General features: G+C 39.8%; 1 protein-coding gene across 1 annotated transcript; it reads right to left on the bottom strand.

The window, feature by feature from the left end:
• Positions 1–3,857: 3,857 nt before the first annotated feature.
• Positions 3,858–16,467, bottom strand: LOC139954858 (proteasomal ubiquitin receptor ADRM1-like). The gene is made up of 10 exons (XM_071954826.1): positions 16,159–16,467; positions 13,760–13,876; positions 12,598–12,748; positions 12,110–12,193; positions 11,674–11,764; positions 10,238–10,419; positions 9,187–9,216; positions 6,696–6,853; positions 5,825–5,927; positions 3,858–5,254 (listed from the first exon to the last, which is right to left on the bottom strand). Exons 1-10 carry the CDS (start codon positions 16,360–16,362, stop codon positions 5,112–5,114), a joined length of 1,263 nt encoding a protein of 420 aa, XP_071810927.1. The 5' UTR covers positions 16,363–16,467; the 3' UTR covers positions 3,858–5,111.
• Positions 16,468–17,462: the final 995 nt, after the last annotated feature.

The raw sequence follows: 17,462 nt of genomic DNA, 5'->3' as shown, positions 1-17,462 counted from the left end.
ATTGCATTGCACTTTATTTCAGATAAGTGTATGATGGCGTAATATCATATGTGATGCAATGCCGCCTACACATGCCGCCTAAATGGACTAAAATAACTGTTATTGTTGTGTTCTAAAATTCAAATTTGCAATTAAAAGACTAAATCATCCTGGAAAATAACCCATTCTCAGTCCTCATGCGTCTCATTTGCATTTCACATGATTGATAATCAAATTAATTGACCACTGTTTTTACCGGCAAGGTTAATGACGCGACAGTGAGAGGTCAAAGGTCAATAGGGTGGATGGTTTCGTGAATAAGCATTACCTCGGATTTCCTTACGTAGGAATTATTTTTGATCATTACTAACAGTAAAAATGCTTCAGCCTCGAACTTTACATTGAAAGAAGGCTGGTATGTGTTTGTGTATGTATTTTAGATCCTCCTGCAAGCACGAACTCGCGAAGAAGCCTCATTGGCTAATCAAAGCCGCAAGCTGACCGAAGTCAGTCTCTATACTTTCATATTTAACGTCCATGATTATGAATTGTTAATTGTCAACAACTCTGTAATTGGACGACATACATTAATCTTGGAGTGACCCGAACCGGGGACCTTATGATTGCAAGGCACCGGCGTTAACCACTGAGCTAACACTCCTGAATATATGAGTATAACATCAGATACAAAAATAGGGCAGGCTAGGTCTTCTTAAATACTGCATGCATGGTCATGATATTGAGTACGGTGACTAGATATGCTTTCCCAACATTGGAAACACTTGTTGACTCAGTAGTACTACAGATTATCAAAATATTTTATACCGAAGTATATTTGATAACAAGAGCGTCACACTTTCACATACACTGCTTGCACCAGCTTCTAGTCCTAAGTACGGCATTTTACTTTTACTCCGGCGGAATTGGTGACAATTAATTTGTTTACTCGACCTTCATAAACAACAATATGAATATTTGTGTACTTGCTAACATCCTTCAGAAGTGTTCGGTCAGACAAATTCCTCAACACCTTTATACATCTAAAGACCGATATCGTAACTAGAAGATCAATTTCAAACTAGTCTTGCGTGTAATACTTGGTCAGTAAAACTGAAATGAATAGTTATCAAAAACTATCAACAACGCAAATTTTGTCTGCTTTGTACCAGCTTAATGAAGCAAAAGTTTAGCAAACAAGCACTTTGCAAAAAAAAATTGTCAAACTTATTTTAACCCCATTGTTGTATTGGGCACTTTCTTTCTCAAAGATCACTAAAGTCTCCTCAAGATTGAGATGAAAAGCAATTTAAATTGTTATACTAAACTACTATGCGTTGAACGTATTAAATGATTATTTAGTGTAATAGAAATGCATAACAGCAGTTAGATAGGATATTTTTCAAATCTGCGGTATAAATGAAATAAATAGTTGCAGATTAAAAATAAGAGAATAAGCTCTCCCTAACATATTACTGATAGCTCGACCAACAATAGTCATTTAGAGTGAATTGTGGGAGGCGGAGAGGAAAGAAGGGTAGGAGAAAGTGGGAATGATTGGGACATGGTCTTAAGAGCAGACAAAGAGAGGGCGCTACAGCGAAACACGAATCTTGTCGGCAAGATAAACAGTAACCCGTTTAACTTTATCCAACCAGTGTCTTATCTTATGATGGCGGAGAGGGAAAGGGTTGAATTATTTTGTCAGCAACTACTTGAAACGTGGACACTATACTTCTGAACATTAGCCTTACTCCTCCCTTCCTCTACCCCCGGGCAACCCTGCCCCATCCATGGGCGGCGATCATGGGGGGGGGGGACATGTCCCCCCAATATTTTAGGTGGGGGGATATAGTATCTAATATCCCCCAATATTTGGTGGCATAGTTTTTTGTGGCTATAAATAGAAAATAATGCGTGAGATTATTTATCCAAATCATAGATGCAACTTACAAGGCCTGGGAAGTGCAATTTCCCGCGATCTGGGGGCATTTTCTCCCAAAATTTTCTTTTACGCTTCGCGCCAACTCATGGTGGCGCCACGCTTAGATAGTTTGTCTATAGGCTTCGCCCCTCCCTTGGCAAATTCCTCGCTACGCGCATGTCTAACCGTGTCACAATTTGTTACTAAATATCACCAAAAAACGACACAGACTTTCACCGAGAGTAGTTTTTACTTATTTTAGAAATGAATTAGCTAGACGGACCATGGGCGCAGATCCTGGTGGGGACAGCGGGAGGCGTCCACACCCAACTTTTTTAGTGGTGGGGACATGATATACCGTGTCCCAACTAATTTGTCTTGACCAAACGCTGCATTGCAAATTTCCCTGTAGTTAACTTTGGCGCAGTTTGATCCAGCATTGTGCAAATAACATGCAGCAGTTCTCATTTTATTACATTTATCCACAGTTATTAAATATAGGACGGAAATCGCATTTGCGGCAGTCTATAATTGTTTTCTGGGAGAGGACCCCAAACCCATCGTATACAAAAGTCTACTTGGATTATTTGTTCCCTGATTTTTTTTTCTGCAGACGCCCATGTGTTTCCCCCAACTTAAATTTCTAAGCCATGAGATCTCAAATTTAAGGAGGTTTTGGAGCATCATTGGGTCTGGGAAGTGTTATTTCCGGCGATCTGGGAGGTATATTTTCCCAAAAGAATCTTGTACGCTACGCGCGAACCAATGGTCGCGCTCCGCTTAGATAGTATCAGAGAACAGATACGCGTCCCCACCATTATCCAGGTCTGATTTGCTCCCACGAGACGGACCGCATCCGTAATGAAATTTGGTAGATAGGGCCTATACAAAATATCACGAAGCGCGCTAACAATTTTGGAGATGAAGTTGCTACGCGCCTGCACCCAGGCAAATGTACCCCCCAATATTTGAAACAAATCGCCGCCCTGGCCCCATCTGAAACTGTTGTTTGCATTATGGTGACTACACATAGTGTATTATATTAAACTTCACTTGTGTTGAAGTTTTTTGATACTTAGCTATGTAGAGTTAATTATCAGGTACCTTTAATAAAATGGTACCTTTCTGAAAGGCTGAAGTTTGGTGCAAATGTCCTACGTTTGTGCATAATAAATCAATATGCCGATGGTACATTACAATCAGCTTAGGGGGGAGGCAAACTCATTTAGGACTGAGCATCTTATTCGTTGGGTAGGTCGAGGAGGGGGAGGGAAGGGAAGAGGAAAATCTAGCAGAGAAGAGGAATGACCTACCCCGTATCCCACCCAGCATCCCGAATGTGATGGATACAGACCCTTTGGTATATAGTCAAAATGATATATCATCTATAATTGTATGGTTCTATAGTAAGGCAGGGAGGGGATGCGGTGTGGGTCGGGATGGGGTTTGGAGAGGGCGTGCGATGCTATAGCCAGAGACAAAACACGTTTTCCTTTAAGAATAATTTCAAACACAGCTGGTTAAATAAAGGTGCAAAAGTTTGCTCGAAGACAAAGGATTACCAAAAGAGTGGAAAATGTTATGAAACAATACTCTAATGGAAGAGGAACGATATTTTATTATATTTGATTCAGTGCAGTTGTGGGCACAAGTGGGGGATGGGGAGGGAGGGAGGGGGGGGGTCGACGGACCCTCCCATCGTCAGTCGGGGGAAATGGTTCAGTTGGGGAAGAATGAGATTCTTGGAAAAACTGAAAATAATTCACTAATTGCTAAGTACTCAAAAAGCCATAGACAGTCTTGTACTACACCAGGATCATCACCCCTGAAATACCTCTCAAGATCCAGGGGGGGGATGTTGGGGCGGGGGTGTTGGGATTGATAATCTGAAGCCCATCAGGATAATGAGAAGACAAATCAAGAGGGAAAGGATAAATGATTTTTAATTGTAGACATATTCTGAGTTTTAAATTTATTAGAGCTTTACATTCTAGCAAAAATTTATTCCACAGAGAGAGAGATAGAAAGTCAGAATGAACAGCCTGCAGGGTTATATATAATAGACCGTGGCTATTCTTACGACTAGTCGTAACAATTATTTATAAACTATTCTTACAACATCGGCGAATTCAAAGTAAATAAAGCAACTGCGCATGTCGTAGGGGTAACCCTAACCCTCAATCCAACCATAACCCTAAACCTAACCCTAACCGGAAATTACTGTTTCTCCTGGTCGTAAAGATAGTACTCCTACTCGTAAAAATAGCAACTGTGCATGCGCAGAAGGGAATTATTGTTACGACTAGTCGAAAGAATAGCCACTTTGTATATAATACCTTTCGTCACATGCCTTGTATTAAGAACTGAGCGGGCAACAAAAACTCTTCTTACGGCAACGTAGACTGAAATTGCCTTCGCTATCCAATCGGAATGGCGGGGGCAGTTAACAGGTCAACTGCAAGGTTTTCAACTGAACACACAGCAGACTCTCTTATAAGCAGGTCTGTATGCGTCTTTGTTTTTTGCCTTGTTGTTGTTGTTATTACTATTCAATCTCAGAATTGCATTTTACCTCACAATTCGATAGCTTGACTCCTCAGGGTTCTTTTCAAATGATGAAGGAGATGGAACAAAAATTGAATGCTACTGAGTAAACTTATCAGATGTGACTGACACTAGCAACAAGACACAGTCTCCTGGACCAGAGAAATCTGTACGTGGAACGAAATTCCTCGCTAATTCATCTTTCCTTTGGTGAATAATTGTAAGGTCGAGTCACAGCATGACAAACTGTTCTGCAATGGAGTCACAGCGTGACAAACTGTTTTGCAATGGAGTCACAACATGACAAACTGTTCTGCAATGGAGTCACAGCGTGACAAACTGTTCTACAATGGAGTCACAACATGACAAACTGTTTTGCAATGGAGTCACAACATGACAAACTGTTCGGCAATGGAGTCACATTGTGACATATTGCAATCATATTGTTTTAAAAACAACAACAAACAAACCAACCAAAAATGAAGAATTAAAAAACAGACAATACACTAATACGTAGGTTTTGAGTAACATTTTTTGAAATTAACTGACCAAGTTCAACAAGCTAACATTATGGATTAATTTTGCAGGTGAATTACAGGCAAAAAAAAGACAAGGAAAAAAGATGAGAAAACTAATGAGAGATTGATGCAGCAGCACTATCATCCCTCTAGTCCACCTGCATGCTCTCATCATCCTCATCTTCATCTTTCTTCTGGCTTTTGCCGTCCTTGTCTTCAGTTTCCGTTTTCTTGCCTCCACTCTCCTTACTTCCTTCTGCTCCCTGAAGTGCTTTACTAAAAGCTTCCAAATCTAACAAAGTTCAACAGAGATAAAAAAATATTTAAATAAAAAAGGTCAAATAACTGCTTATTCTACTTCAAAAAGCTCTGTGTAGGTAAAATATAATATGTCAAAGTAAGGGTAAACTGATGCTTCTTCAATCCTGGCAGGATCTTCTTCAGCAGCTAACTGACACGAAAGTGCACCAAAGACACGTTCAAAAGAGACGGATGGACAAACAGACAGATGGACAAACAGACAGAAGAAACTCAAAATGCAGTGTTTTTTGCCGACTGGTAGTTGGGGACGGTCCTGCAGTGTTCAGACTTTCACGACTATAACCGCCCAGTTTCAACATATGTAAGAACAGTCATTTTGGATTTCACCCACGCAGGACCAGCGTATTAATAGTCGTTCAGCGTGGGGAGGTCATTTGATGGAATTGCTGGATGGGTCTTGACCTCCACAGAATACTGGGTCCTGAATGACAGTCGAGTTGCATCTTGGTCAGCCTTCTTTGGTTGGGCAGAGCGAGCCCGGCTTAGAGATCATAATTATAAGATCATCAACACTTCTTGCCCTTCAATATATACGACTTACCCCCTCTGTTAGCTGCTTCTGTTGCCTCCGCTCCCAGGTTAAACTGACCAATGAGAGGGCCCAGTTGTCCAGACTGAAATGCTGCGGTGAACATACTCATTGCCTTTAATAAAGCGAGAGAGAAGAGAACAATTATGAAAGCGCCTGGCAACGTCAGAGTGATATGATTTAATTGATTAATTGATTTAACAAAAGAGTTTTCATTGTTTTTTCTTTTTAATATAAAATACACATCATTGAATAAAGGGATATTAATATTTCTGCTAAACACGTGAACCCTTCGATGACATTCCTTGAACACAGAAGACTATGACACCTGAGAATTCACTCCCAATGTATCGCATTTCATTGGATAAATCAACGATAGTGGAGCTTTCGACGAACCCGACCTGACCCGATCCGATGTAATCACAGGCCCACCCTATTCTCATCCCACGTTCCAGAAAACCAGTTGCAATTTAAAATACACAAATCGACCGCTTCTCAAATTTGGAACAAAATATCGACGTGGGGTCTCCAACGGACGGGTGTGATTATATTCAATTGTGTATGTATACATATGTGTATATATGTATTGTGGGTGGTGGGTTATACGTATTTAGTTGGTATGTGGGTGGATATAAGTGTTACTGTTTTCTTGTATTGTTCTCTCTATTTACTTATGGGAGCGCTCTACTAGACAAGCCCTCTGGATTTTTTGGAGTGCTTCCTTTCACGATTTTTGCTGTTATTGATATGTTTTGTCACTTAGTTAACTTCTCTGTATTTATATTGTGAAGAAACAAATAAATGAAATGAAATATTTGGCTCTCTTTGAGATAAAAGTGTTCCATTGTCGACCACCGAGTTGAACCATCGATTTATTTCTCACCTGCTGAAACTGGGGCGAGTGAATGGTCTCGCGGAGCCTCTGAGGATCCCTGGGTAAGTTTTCACCCTCGGGGGCGTGCTGCAGGAGTTGCTCTTGGAACCGTTCGTTCTCGAGGAGGGGGGCCATGACGTCGGACGTCAAGACTTGAGCAAAATCGACTGGTGATGGAGGGAGAGAGAATAGATACAGGAGAGCAGAATGTTGATTAATTATTCGGGTGTTGGAGTACCGGTTTCAGCCTAGCATCACAAATTGAATGCGCTATCCTTGACAAAACACATTATAACTAAACTGCTTTATGTTTTACTTTCCATGAGTAACGTTGTCTAGAAATATCTTAAAAGTTTCAATATTTTCTCTCTTAAGAGAGAGTCACGTCAATTTGAAGAATTACTTCTAACATTTGAGATAGTGAAAGTATCTTTTCCTGCTATTTTCTTTTGTTTGGCATCAGTCGTAGATAAAAGCCACATGCCAGTCTTTTGTTTTATTGGACATAAAAATCTGACTTTTGTCTTAATACTCCCTGGACCGTTGAAAATACAAGTTTTTTTGTCGCAGATGATGCTAAACATCCTCTCGATTTTCTCCCGCTACACTCAAAGTATTTCATTTCTAATTGCAATGTTGCATGACAAACGAACTGTTGCTATAGCATTTACTTTATTTTTTTAATTTTTTTTTATGAATTTACCATTTTTAACGGAAATAGAACACTGTATATTAGAATAGAGAAACATGTCAACTTTCTTCCTAACATTTTAATGAAGGATTCAAGAAAATAGGTTTTCCACACTTGAAGCTTCATTCTTTACAGATATTGATGATTGGAACATTATTCATTTATCTTTCATTATATTTAAGTTTTTTAAATTTAAATGTTTTAAAACTTTATGGTCTCTCTTTATGTAAACATGATAGTGAGGTAAGAAATATTAAATATGAAAATATCCGTAAATGATTAATTTTTGCTCAATAAGAGAAATGGTTGAGTTTTATGATATCATTTTTGGTGCCCATCTAAGAGGCATCGAGGACCAAATAGGGCACTGGGACAATTATGCAACAGTATTTGCAATTTCATTCTTCCGTAAGTATATATTAGGAACATGAGAATACATTATTCTTGACCCATCTTAATTCTCCCAGCCCCCTCTATATTTTACCAGCCCGCTCTATATTTTCCCAGCCCCCCTCTATATTTTCTCAATCCTATCTATATATTCCCAGCCCCCTCTATATTTTTCCAACCCCTGCTATATTTCCCAGCCCTATCTATATTTTCTCAGCCCCTCTTTATTTTCCCAGCCCCCTCTATATTTTCCCAGCTCCTGCTATATTTTCCCAGCCCTATCTATATTTTCTCAGCCTCCTCTATTTTCCCAGCCCCCTCTTTATTCCCAGCGCCTGCTATATTTTCCCAGCCCTATCTATGTTTTCTCAATCCTATCTATATATTCCCAACCCCCTTTATATTTTCCCAACCCCTGCTATATTTTCCCAGCCCTATCTATATTTTCTCAGCCCCTCTTTATTTTCCCAGCCCCCTCTATATTTTACCAGCCCGCTCTATATTTTCCCAGCCCCCCTCTATATTTTCTCAATCCTATCTATATATTCCCAGCCCCCTCTATATTTTTCCAACCCCTGCTATATTTCCCAGCCCTATCTATATTTTCACAGCCCCCTCTATATTTTACCAGCCCGCTCTATATTTTCCCAGCCCCCTCTATATTTTCCCAGCTCCTGCTATATTTTCCCAGCCCTATCTATATTTTCACGACCCCTGCTATATTTTCCCATCCCTATCTATATTTTCTCAGCCTCCTCTATTTTCCCAGCCCCCTCTTTATTCCCAGCGCCTGCTATATTTTCCCAGCCCTATCTATATTTTCACGACCCCTGCTATATTTTCCCATCCCTATCTATATTTTCTCAGCCCCCTCTATTTTCCCGGCCCCCTCTTTATTTCCCAGCCCCTGCTATATTTTCCCAACCCTATCTATATTTTCTCAGCCACTCTATATTTTCCCAGCCCCCTGTTTTCCCAGCCCCGTTTTCCCAGCCCCCTCTATATTTTCCCAGCCCCCTCTATATTTTCTCAATCCTATCTATATATTCCCAGCCCCTCTATATTTTCCCAGCCCCATCTATATTATTCAAGCCCCTCTATATTTTCCCAGCCCCCTCTATATTTTCCCAGCCTTTCTATATTTTTCCAGCCCTATCTATATTTTCCCAGCCCCCTCTATATTTCCCAGCCCCCTCTATGTTTTCCCAGCACCCTGTAAATATTTTCCAGGCCCCTCATCGAGGCCCTCTGATGCATTCCCCTCATAGGGCCTGTGCGCAGTAAGTTTTTCTCTACCATACAGGCATAAATACAGATGCATATCATTGTTTCTGGTTATCAGACCCAACAAAGCGTCTGCTTCATCGATAAGCTTTCCTCAATTTGCCAGAAGTAATACAAAGGTGAATAGACACTTACCACTAGCTTGAGGTGTTTGGTCGGTCGGTACTGTTGAGAATGAAATATCAAATATACCATTTTATAATAGACTGATGATTTTCATATTGAATAGGCAAGAAAGTTAAAGGAAAGAAAGGAAGAAATATCGGAACATAAAAGGAAAAAATGTTTTTATTCCTGCAGTATGGTTTACACTGCAAAGATTACACTTTTGTCCACATTTCATGTTGATATTAATGACATAGTATTTACCTCAGTGGTTGTCACATTTGTTCTTCTAATATTACAGCACAGCTAAACGCACCAAAATGCTTTCAAGAACTTTATTTTAAATTTAGAAAAGCACATTCCCACTTCAAATGCTCTTAGCATGGTCATAGTTTTGGCTCCAGCCGAGATTCTGCACTGACCCTACTATGACCTCTACCCAGAAATTAATGCAAAATGCAATACAACACAAGCGCAAAGATGCATAATAATAATAATAATATATAACAAAGATATTTGTTTTTTACACCGTAGTGCTTTGCAAGGGATTGTTCAGAACCTTCAGAAGTGCTAAACCAATTCCGATCACAAAATTAATTCCCTGCTACCCAGTGATTTAGTGTGTGGTAACATGTCACTAATGTGAGAGTTACTAACAAGGTTACCTGGAAGTATACTATTAACGTATCACTCTCTACCGTCGATTTTATTCAGTGCATCGCTTTAAAGCTTGCACACTTCGTTCTGATGAATCTTTCTGTAGGGTGGTATGCACAACCTGTAGGGTCCATCACCTTACAGTGTCCACAAATGCTGTACAGTCCTTCTCTCCCGCCCCCAACCCCACTGCACACCCTGACCCACCCAGTGCTGGCAATATATCAGACCCTGATCACAGACTTGTTTTCCATTCTATCTGACCCCCTGTTGAATCATCCAGAAACACCCATTGTATCAATCTACTGTATATCATTAATACACACTGTTACAGTACAACAGTAGCAGTATACTTCTACTTTCTACCTAAAAACAGAAGGAATCAGTTGGGACTGAAGCCTTTAGCAGCTGATTAATAACTTACTGTTCATGTTCCTCAGGATGCTCTGCAAGTCACTCAACTGAATGGAGGAAGCAGCCGCTGCCGCCTCGGCCGGTGCTGGTGCCGGGGTGGGGTTGGTGGTTGGGGTCGGGGTGGGGTTAGCGGTAGGGGTCGGTGTGGGGGTCGTGGTGTTGGACGTAGTAGTGGCAGTTCTGGTACTTGCGCTGTCGACAAGAACATTAATGAAGTTCGATACGGTTGTATAAAGTAGAGCAATGTATAAAGTAGAGCAATGTGGTTAGTTAACTCTGATAATGCACTTCTCACCAGATGCCCTCAAGTAATATATTTCTAAAGGTCTATATATCTACATTTTATATTATATTCTATAGTTTATATTTCTATATAGAGAGAGTTTGGCCAACTGAAATACAGGTGCCATGTCGTTCACCGACAGTGTGCGTGTTCTTACATAGCATCCCATGTATCGAGTTTATGTCGCTCTTAAATTCTACAAAGATTCCAATCTCATACCCACACAGCGAGCTGTATTGAGCTGGTATTTAGCCTCAGCTATATACTATATACTATTAAGATCATTTTAATCTAACAATTCAGGACAACTTTTATCCATACACCTTCATACAACAAACTAGTGATGGAGAGGGAGATAGATGTTTCTATGGCAACTGAGCCAAATGATTAAATGAAGTCTCTCATTCTGATGTCTCAAAACAGAGACAGTTGTTGCTTTTTTGAATAACATTGCAGTTAAAATCCTTTTTGATTCGAGAAGAGATCAGGAAAAACCGAAAATTGTCTGAATGCAAAGAACCTGACATGGAGAAGGGATACTGCTGCATAAAGGGGTAAATACAGAGGTAAAAGTCACAAGGCACCATTCTGAATTTTTTGGACAAGATCTAGCATAATAAGTAACCTTCTGCAACATTAACTATGACATTATTATTCTGACTTGGATGAGCACTTTATTATTTAGCAAATGGGAACTGCTTTGCATATTTGAATTAAAGGTATTCTGGCTTTTCAAGTTTTGAACACAAACAGAGAGATACACACATATGAGTTTCTAAGTTACCAAGAATAAACATAATATGCAAAGCTCTTAGGATGTTGATGTCCAATGAGGCACCTAGGAGCTAGGGATAAACATTTATTAAGATGGAAAGAGTTCCTTCTATTCATCATCTAAGATGTGTGGTCCCCATCGACGTTTCATAACCAGGTTACAATACTTGACAACATCTTAGATTTTTATCAGGGCTGACTGTTTTAGGAGGGGGGGGGGGGTAGAGGGTGAGAGGGTGCATCTACATTTCAAAGAAAGAAAGAAAGATGGCATTGGATAAAAAATACTTTGAATTTTGCAAAAAGAAATCATGCGTCTCGCTTGACAGGATTGAAACCCATCTTACTTTGAATGAGTATTCAGCAGTAGTTTTTTTCTTGATACTTACGTGGCATTGGATGCAGGTGGCTTGGCCGCAGATGGGGAGGACGATGTTGGCTGGGGAGTGAGACCCGACAGACCGGCCAATCCAAGGCCACCTGTCATAGATATACAATAAAAGAATATACAGTTTACTGGTGGTTTTAAAAACAGTTCAAATCAACAAATATGTTCATAGAAATAACAGGCCTTCAGTTTTGTGTGTGTCTTAACACACTTTAGAAGAACAAACACATGACAATACACTTGCTAGAATTTGGAACCATTCACAGAGTCCTACAGCCCTACCTAGCAGTCAGCTTCAAAGAATCCAGGCCCACACATTCCCTGCCCCTTCTTTATAAAATCCTGGATCAACTTATGATTATTATTATTGAGCATTTATAACATTTTAATAACACAAAACTTGTGTAATTTAACTAACACTAAGGAGGAAAACTCACCCAATCCCATTCCACTGCTGCCTAGCAACTGCATCAGCTGCTGTTGATCAACATTACCCAGCATGCTCTGCAGGCCACTGTCACCTGATACAGAAAAAATTAGAAGGAGAAACAGATAGATTGAGGTGGAATGTTTGAATGGATTTGCTCCATACTTTGTTAAAGATAGATTGATGTGGCATTTTTAAATGGATTTGCTCCATACCTTATGACAAAAAGAAACATAATTGGATTATCATTTAACTGTACACAAGGTCAACATTTGAATAATACCACCACCATTTTAGAAAAATTTCTACTTCAGAGTTGCAGATCTTAACCCAAATTCAATCGAAAAGTTCAACTTTAAACCAAATCCTATTAACAGCATAAAAACCCCAAATAAGACTGTAAAGTTTAAATTTAAGCTAGAATCCAAAATAGAAAGTATAAATTAAGATGAATAAAACCAGTAAACAAAAGAAGGATCAAACGGTGTTGACTTTTACCTAGACTCGCCCCTAATCCTGCCAACTCTGCTGGGAGGCCGCCACGACCACCGCCAAGGCCTCCACCCAAGCTAGAGCCTGGAGCCGGGGGATTGTTCAGTGTCTCATTCACCTTTTTGCAGTTGTCTTCATCTTTGTCAGTTTTTGGTTCCTAGAAGCGATTAAAGACATGAATTTTACATACATATGGTCGTGATAAATGAGTTGAGTTTCTAACACATTTTATATAAATCAAAACTGGTAAAGTAAAAAAGCATTCAAGCAGTGCAATAAATGAATTATACATTGGTAGGAACTCTAAAGAAAGAAGCTCAGGTGAGCTTATATGCATGAGCCCTCCTTTATCTAAATAGGAGAGACAAATAATGGAGGCAAAACCATTATTATTTTTTTTTAAATAAGAAATAATTAAGACAGCACAGAGAGATAGAAAAAAAACACAAAAAAAAAACAAAGGCAGCCTGTTAATTATACACAATTATTTATTAGGTAGTGTTTACAGGTTTTCTTGAAGGAACATAGAGAATTACTGCCCTAAATGTGACTAGGAAGAGAGTTCCATAGTTTTAGCCCAATACTGTGTACAGCCTGTATTGCGCTGTGAAAAGATCAGCTACAATATAAACAGTTTTCATTGAAGCATTCTGTGACTACATGCTTCAATATACATATCAGGGTTTAAGTTATAATTCATTCTGTATGGCATTGCAAACATCACATTAATAAAGAACTGTCTGTACTATACATATTTTGGTAACTTGCTAGCTAACACCAGTACTGCAAAATATCTGCTGGTTAAAATCAAGTTCTGACTGGTAGTTTGCTGAATTACAAAACACATCAAATGCTGTACATGACTTTAGAGAGCAGCCCAATAATACTTGCTGATAATAAGCTGTAATACTGGGCTTATGGTAGGTACTGAAATAAATCTTTGACTGATATGTCATTAAGGACTTAGGCCTATCACACTTTTAATGTACGTAATGTCTACTGAAAGAAATGACTATTTTTGTCTACTAGCAAACAGCAAAATTCACTGGCATTTAGCCAGTAAAAAAGCTCAAATTTTGGGGCATGGTGGGAAAAAACTTGAATCAAAGACAGGGAGAAATTAAACAAATGGGAATGGACTCATGTATTGTAAAGAAGAAACATTTACCTGGAGCCAAAAGAAAAACTTGCGAGCATTAGATTTGAACTTGAGGAGGTAAACTCTACCAGTTGTACACTGTTGAATCCTCTTAAACTCACAGTCATCCGGAAATATAATGAGATCCTGAAAGAGGATATAAAATAATGAACTAACTACAACAACAGATTTATCTTGCTTACAATTGGAAAAGGAATACAATCTTTTTATTAAAACAGACAGATAATGGACATGATCAACCTCTGAAACAAGAAGTACTAGTAGCCTAGGCTAGGCTTCAAACACAAAGGGCATTAATACAGCTAAATAATACAGCAATGCTGCTGAATCTGCAATATTTTTGTCGCAATCTAAGCCTAGCCCATCATTGTTTCTTCGAACTCATTCCCCAACAAGTGTAACATTATCAGTAGCCTAGGCTAGTCCAGCGTAGCCTAAAAATACTAATAGTAATACATAACGTTACAGCAAGGCTACATTAACGATATTTAGTCATTACTGTGTGATGACTGATGAGCTCATCTCACATTCCCTCCTTCTTATCAGAAAGAATTTACATCACATATCTGTCATAAGTGTATGAGGTCCCTTAGGAGTAGCTGCAGAATACCCCGCTGGATCCGAGATTGTGGTTTTGACGGAGACGAACAACAGCCAACGCAGTCTTATAATGTGCTTGAGTAAATGGCGCTATTATAAAATTGTTAAGATTATTGGACTTAAACATTTTTTTTCCCTTTTTTCGAATGTACAATGCATATATACTTGTAACACGGGCGATATCCAACGGGTTACGTGGTCCGGTTTTGTTTCTGTTGCCTACGAACCAACATGCTACGCAGTCATTCTATATAGGAAAGTAAAGCCTGAAGATGTGGGGTGACATCCAACGGGAACGTGGGGATCTGGGGCGACATGCAACGGGCTTCTGTACTGGGTCTAACCTTGTTTTTAAGTAAACCCAACGGGCTACGAAGTCAGAAGTGTTGGAATAGGGGTTGAAGAATTGGTACAATTATAGAATACAGGGCCATTCATTAACTCTTCCCAGCATCCGGATGCGGGGATGCGCGGTGTGTCTGTACATGTCCGTACACGTATGACGCCCTCTAAAATTCCATCACGTATTTCATTTTGACTCCGCATCCGCGCATCCGCGCATCCACCTCGGGAGTATAGTCAGTAGTGCGAAGTTCGGCATACTGAGAAGTTCGGACACCCTAAGAAATACACGATTTTAAAAAGACAACTGACAGGAAGAGCCAAATTTCACCAAAAAGTACGAAGCTACAGTTATTTTCTCTCCAAAATGGCCCGTGTGCAAGAAATTACTTACATATTAGTCAATAAAATGACGGAGATCTATGAAGTCTGTTATATTACTGAAAAAGCAACTGCGCCACCAATTTTATCACCAGCGCCACACTGTGGGTTGCGTGTCCGAACTTCGCAATACTCTAGCAAAGAAATACCAGTTCCACAATCACGAAGAATCTTCTTGGAAAACAACGTGAAAACAGTTTGCAGGAAAGAAAGTTTGGCCGTGTATCGTGCTATAACACAATTCTCCCACCATATGAAGTATATTTTCTGGTGATTTAGACCAGAAGATTTAGTTTTGGGGTGTTTTAAGTCTTAAGTGTCCGAACTTCGAAGTCACCATGCTACTAGGAAAGGACTTAGATAATTTTCGAAAGTTTCCCCATATACGATATACCATCACGTATTTCATTTTGACTCCACATCCGCGCATCCGCGCATCCACCCCGGGAGTACTAGGAATGGACTTACAATTTTCGAAAAGTTTCGACATATACCATCACGTATTTCCAATACTGAAAGTCCCGTATGTACGAAGATATTCCACATCAATAGTGTGTCGTTCTTAAAAGGCATCCGTACATGTGTGACGCCCTCTAAAATTCCACCACAGAAGTACTAGGGAAGGACACTCCGCATCCACGCATCCGCTCAAAAAGAAAGAACTGGGACTTTGACATTTTATACTCACATACGTACTGGGGTGAGACTGAGCATCCGCGCATCCGGATGCTCAGATAGTATCATCGAGTGGCCCTGTATTCTATAATTACTCCGAAGAATTTAGTGGCTACGAGCCAACGGGCTACGAAGTCAGAAGTTCCCTAACCCTACCCCTAACCCTATCCCTAACCCCTATCCCTAACCTTGTTTTTAAGTAAACTGGCTACAAGCCAACGGGCTACGAAGTCATTCTTTCATCCACTTTTACCTCGTAGCTACGAGCCAACGGGCTACAAAGTCATTCTTTCATCCACTTTTACCTCGTAGCCCGTAGCACCTATTTTGGTTAAGTTTCAATAACGCGGGGTATTTGACAGCTATGCCGTCCCTTAAACATGATTTGAAACATAACAAGAAATACGCACATCTTCTACTACACCGCTGGTTCGATCTTTCCAACAGAAATGGATCAAGGAATCGTCGGCCTGGTAAACGTACAATAGCCCCTTGCGCTTGTCTGGAGTGACGGTTGTTCCCTTCAGATGCATTTTACCAGCCCTAAACTCCACGAGATTCTTACTTGGTGCCCTCCCAGGAACGCTAGAGTGTCCAAATAGTGCACCCGACATGATGATTTATGGTGGCAAAAGCGAAAGTTTCGTCTGTATTATTATTTTTCTGTTCTAGAAGACGTTTGGCCTGTACTGATGTTGTTCTGCAAACTAATTTGGCTCGATGTATGAAACAGCAATGACAGCAGTTATGCGAAATGCTGTGTAACGTTGCCAGATCACTACTCGATAGGATTCACTTTCTATAATTATCTTGGAACAAAAGCGTTTTTTCATCGATTAAAATAATTTGTCGGATTTTTAAAAATTAAAAAATATTTATTTTGACGAATAAATTGCTCTACATTATTCTTTTAAATTAGCTACGACGAATGAAATAATAGCATTTTCTCCAGTATTTCCCACGCTGTCCAAACTCAGTTTAGTATTGTGGACCAGAAACTTCATTTCAAGGAAGGCCGAATGCAGCCGACATTTGCAAACTACAAGAACTTTAGCAACTTTGGGCAAATACTGATGACCCTTGAACAGAACTGTTGTGTAAAGATTTTAAGGAACGGCCAAGCACGGTAGGGTAGACCTCCATGAAGTGATACGCAACATTCTATAACTGTACTATAGTATGTACATAACTGAGATTCTATAGTGGAGGTTCTGACCTACGCGGACATTATCACCGATCTTCAAGGGGTTCAGTTAGTGAAGAAAAATGCTTCGAGGGAAGGGCCTAACGAAGGTGGCTAAAATGAAAGATGACAAGTTTGACCATGAATTACCATTAACACTCGGTAGCATACTTGGGTCAACCTACTGTTCAACTGCGGGAATAGAATAGAGTCTATCGAATTGATAATAACAAAATAATAACATGTTTTAAGAGTTAAGGTGTTCCTGTTCATGACATGACTACCCACAACTGATCTACCCGTCTATACCAGGTATAACATGAAGGTACAGGCCCACATCACCAAGAACAATGCAAGTTAACATATCCACGACAAACGTAACGCATGCGGCATAAAGAAATACATAAAAAATATTCCATACGGAATTTAACACTCGGATCGCCACCCCAGCGGTAGGGAACATGATATACATACTCATCAGTCAACTCTGTCCAAAAATTTAACAGTCTTTGGAAGCGTGGAAGGCACAGT

The sequence above is a fragment of the Apostichopus japonicus genome, chromosome 17 (genome assembly GCF_037975245.1).
Source record: "Apostichopus japonicus isolate 1M-3 chromosome 17, ASM3797524v1, whole genome shotgun sequence".
In the NCBI taxonomy this organism is placed as follows: Eukaryota; Metazoa; Echinodermata; class Holothuroidea; order Aspidochirotida; family Stichopodidae; genus Apostichopus; species Apostichopus japonicus.
Note: the sequence above shows the minus strand (reverse complement) of the source record. Positions and strands in the feature narration are given on the sequence as shown.

What these genes read in the sequence shown, in the direction of transcription:
- LOC139954858 (XM_071954826.1), bottom strand. Translation starts at nt 16,362, where the DNA reads ATGTCGGGTGCACTATTTGGACACTCTAGCGTTCCTGGGAGGGCACCA. An exon ending in CAGCAGTGGAATGGGATTGG is followed by an intron (nt 11,765 to 12,109) that starts GTGAGTTTTCCT and finishes TATCTATGACAG; the next exon opens with GTGGCCTTGGATTGGCCGGT. An exon ending in CATCCTGAGGAACATGAACA is followed by an intron (nt 9,217 to 10,237) that starts GTAAGTTATTAA and finishes CATTCTCAACAG; the next exon opens with TACCGACCGACCAAACACCT.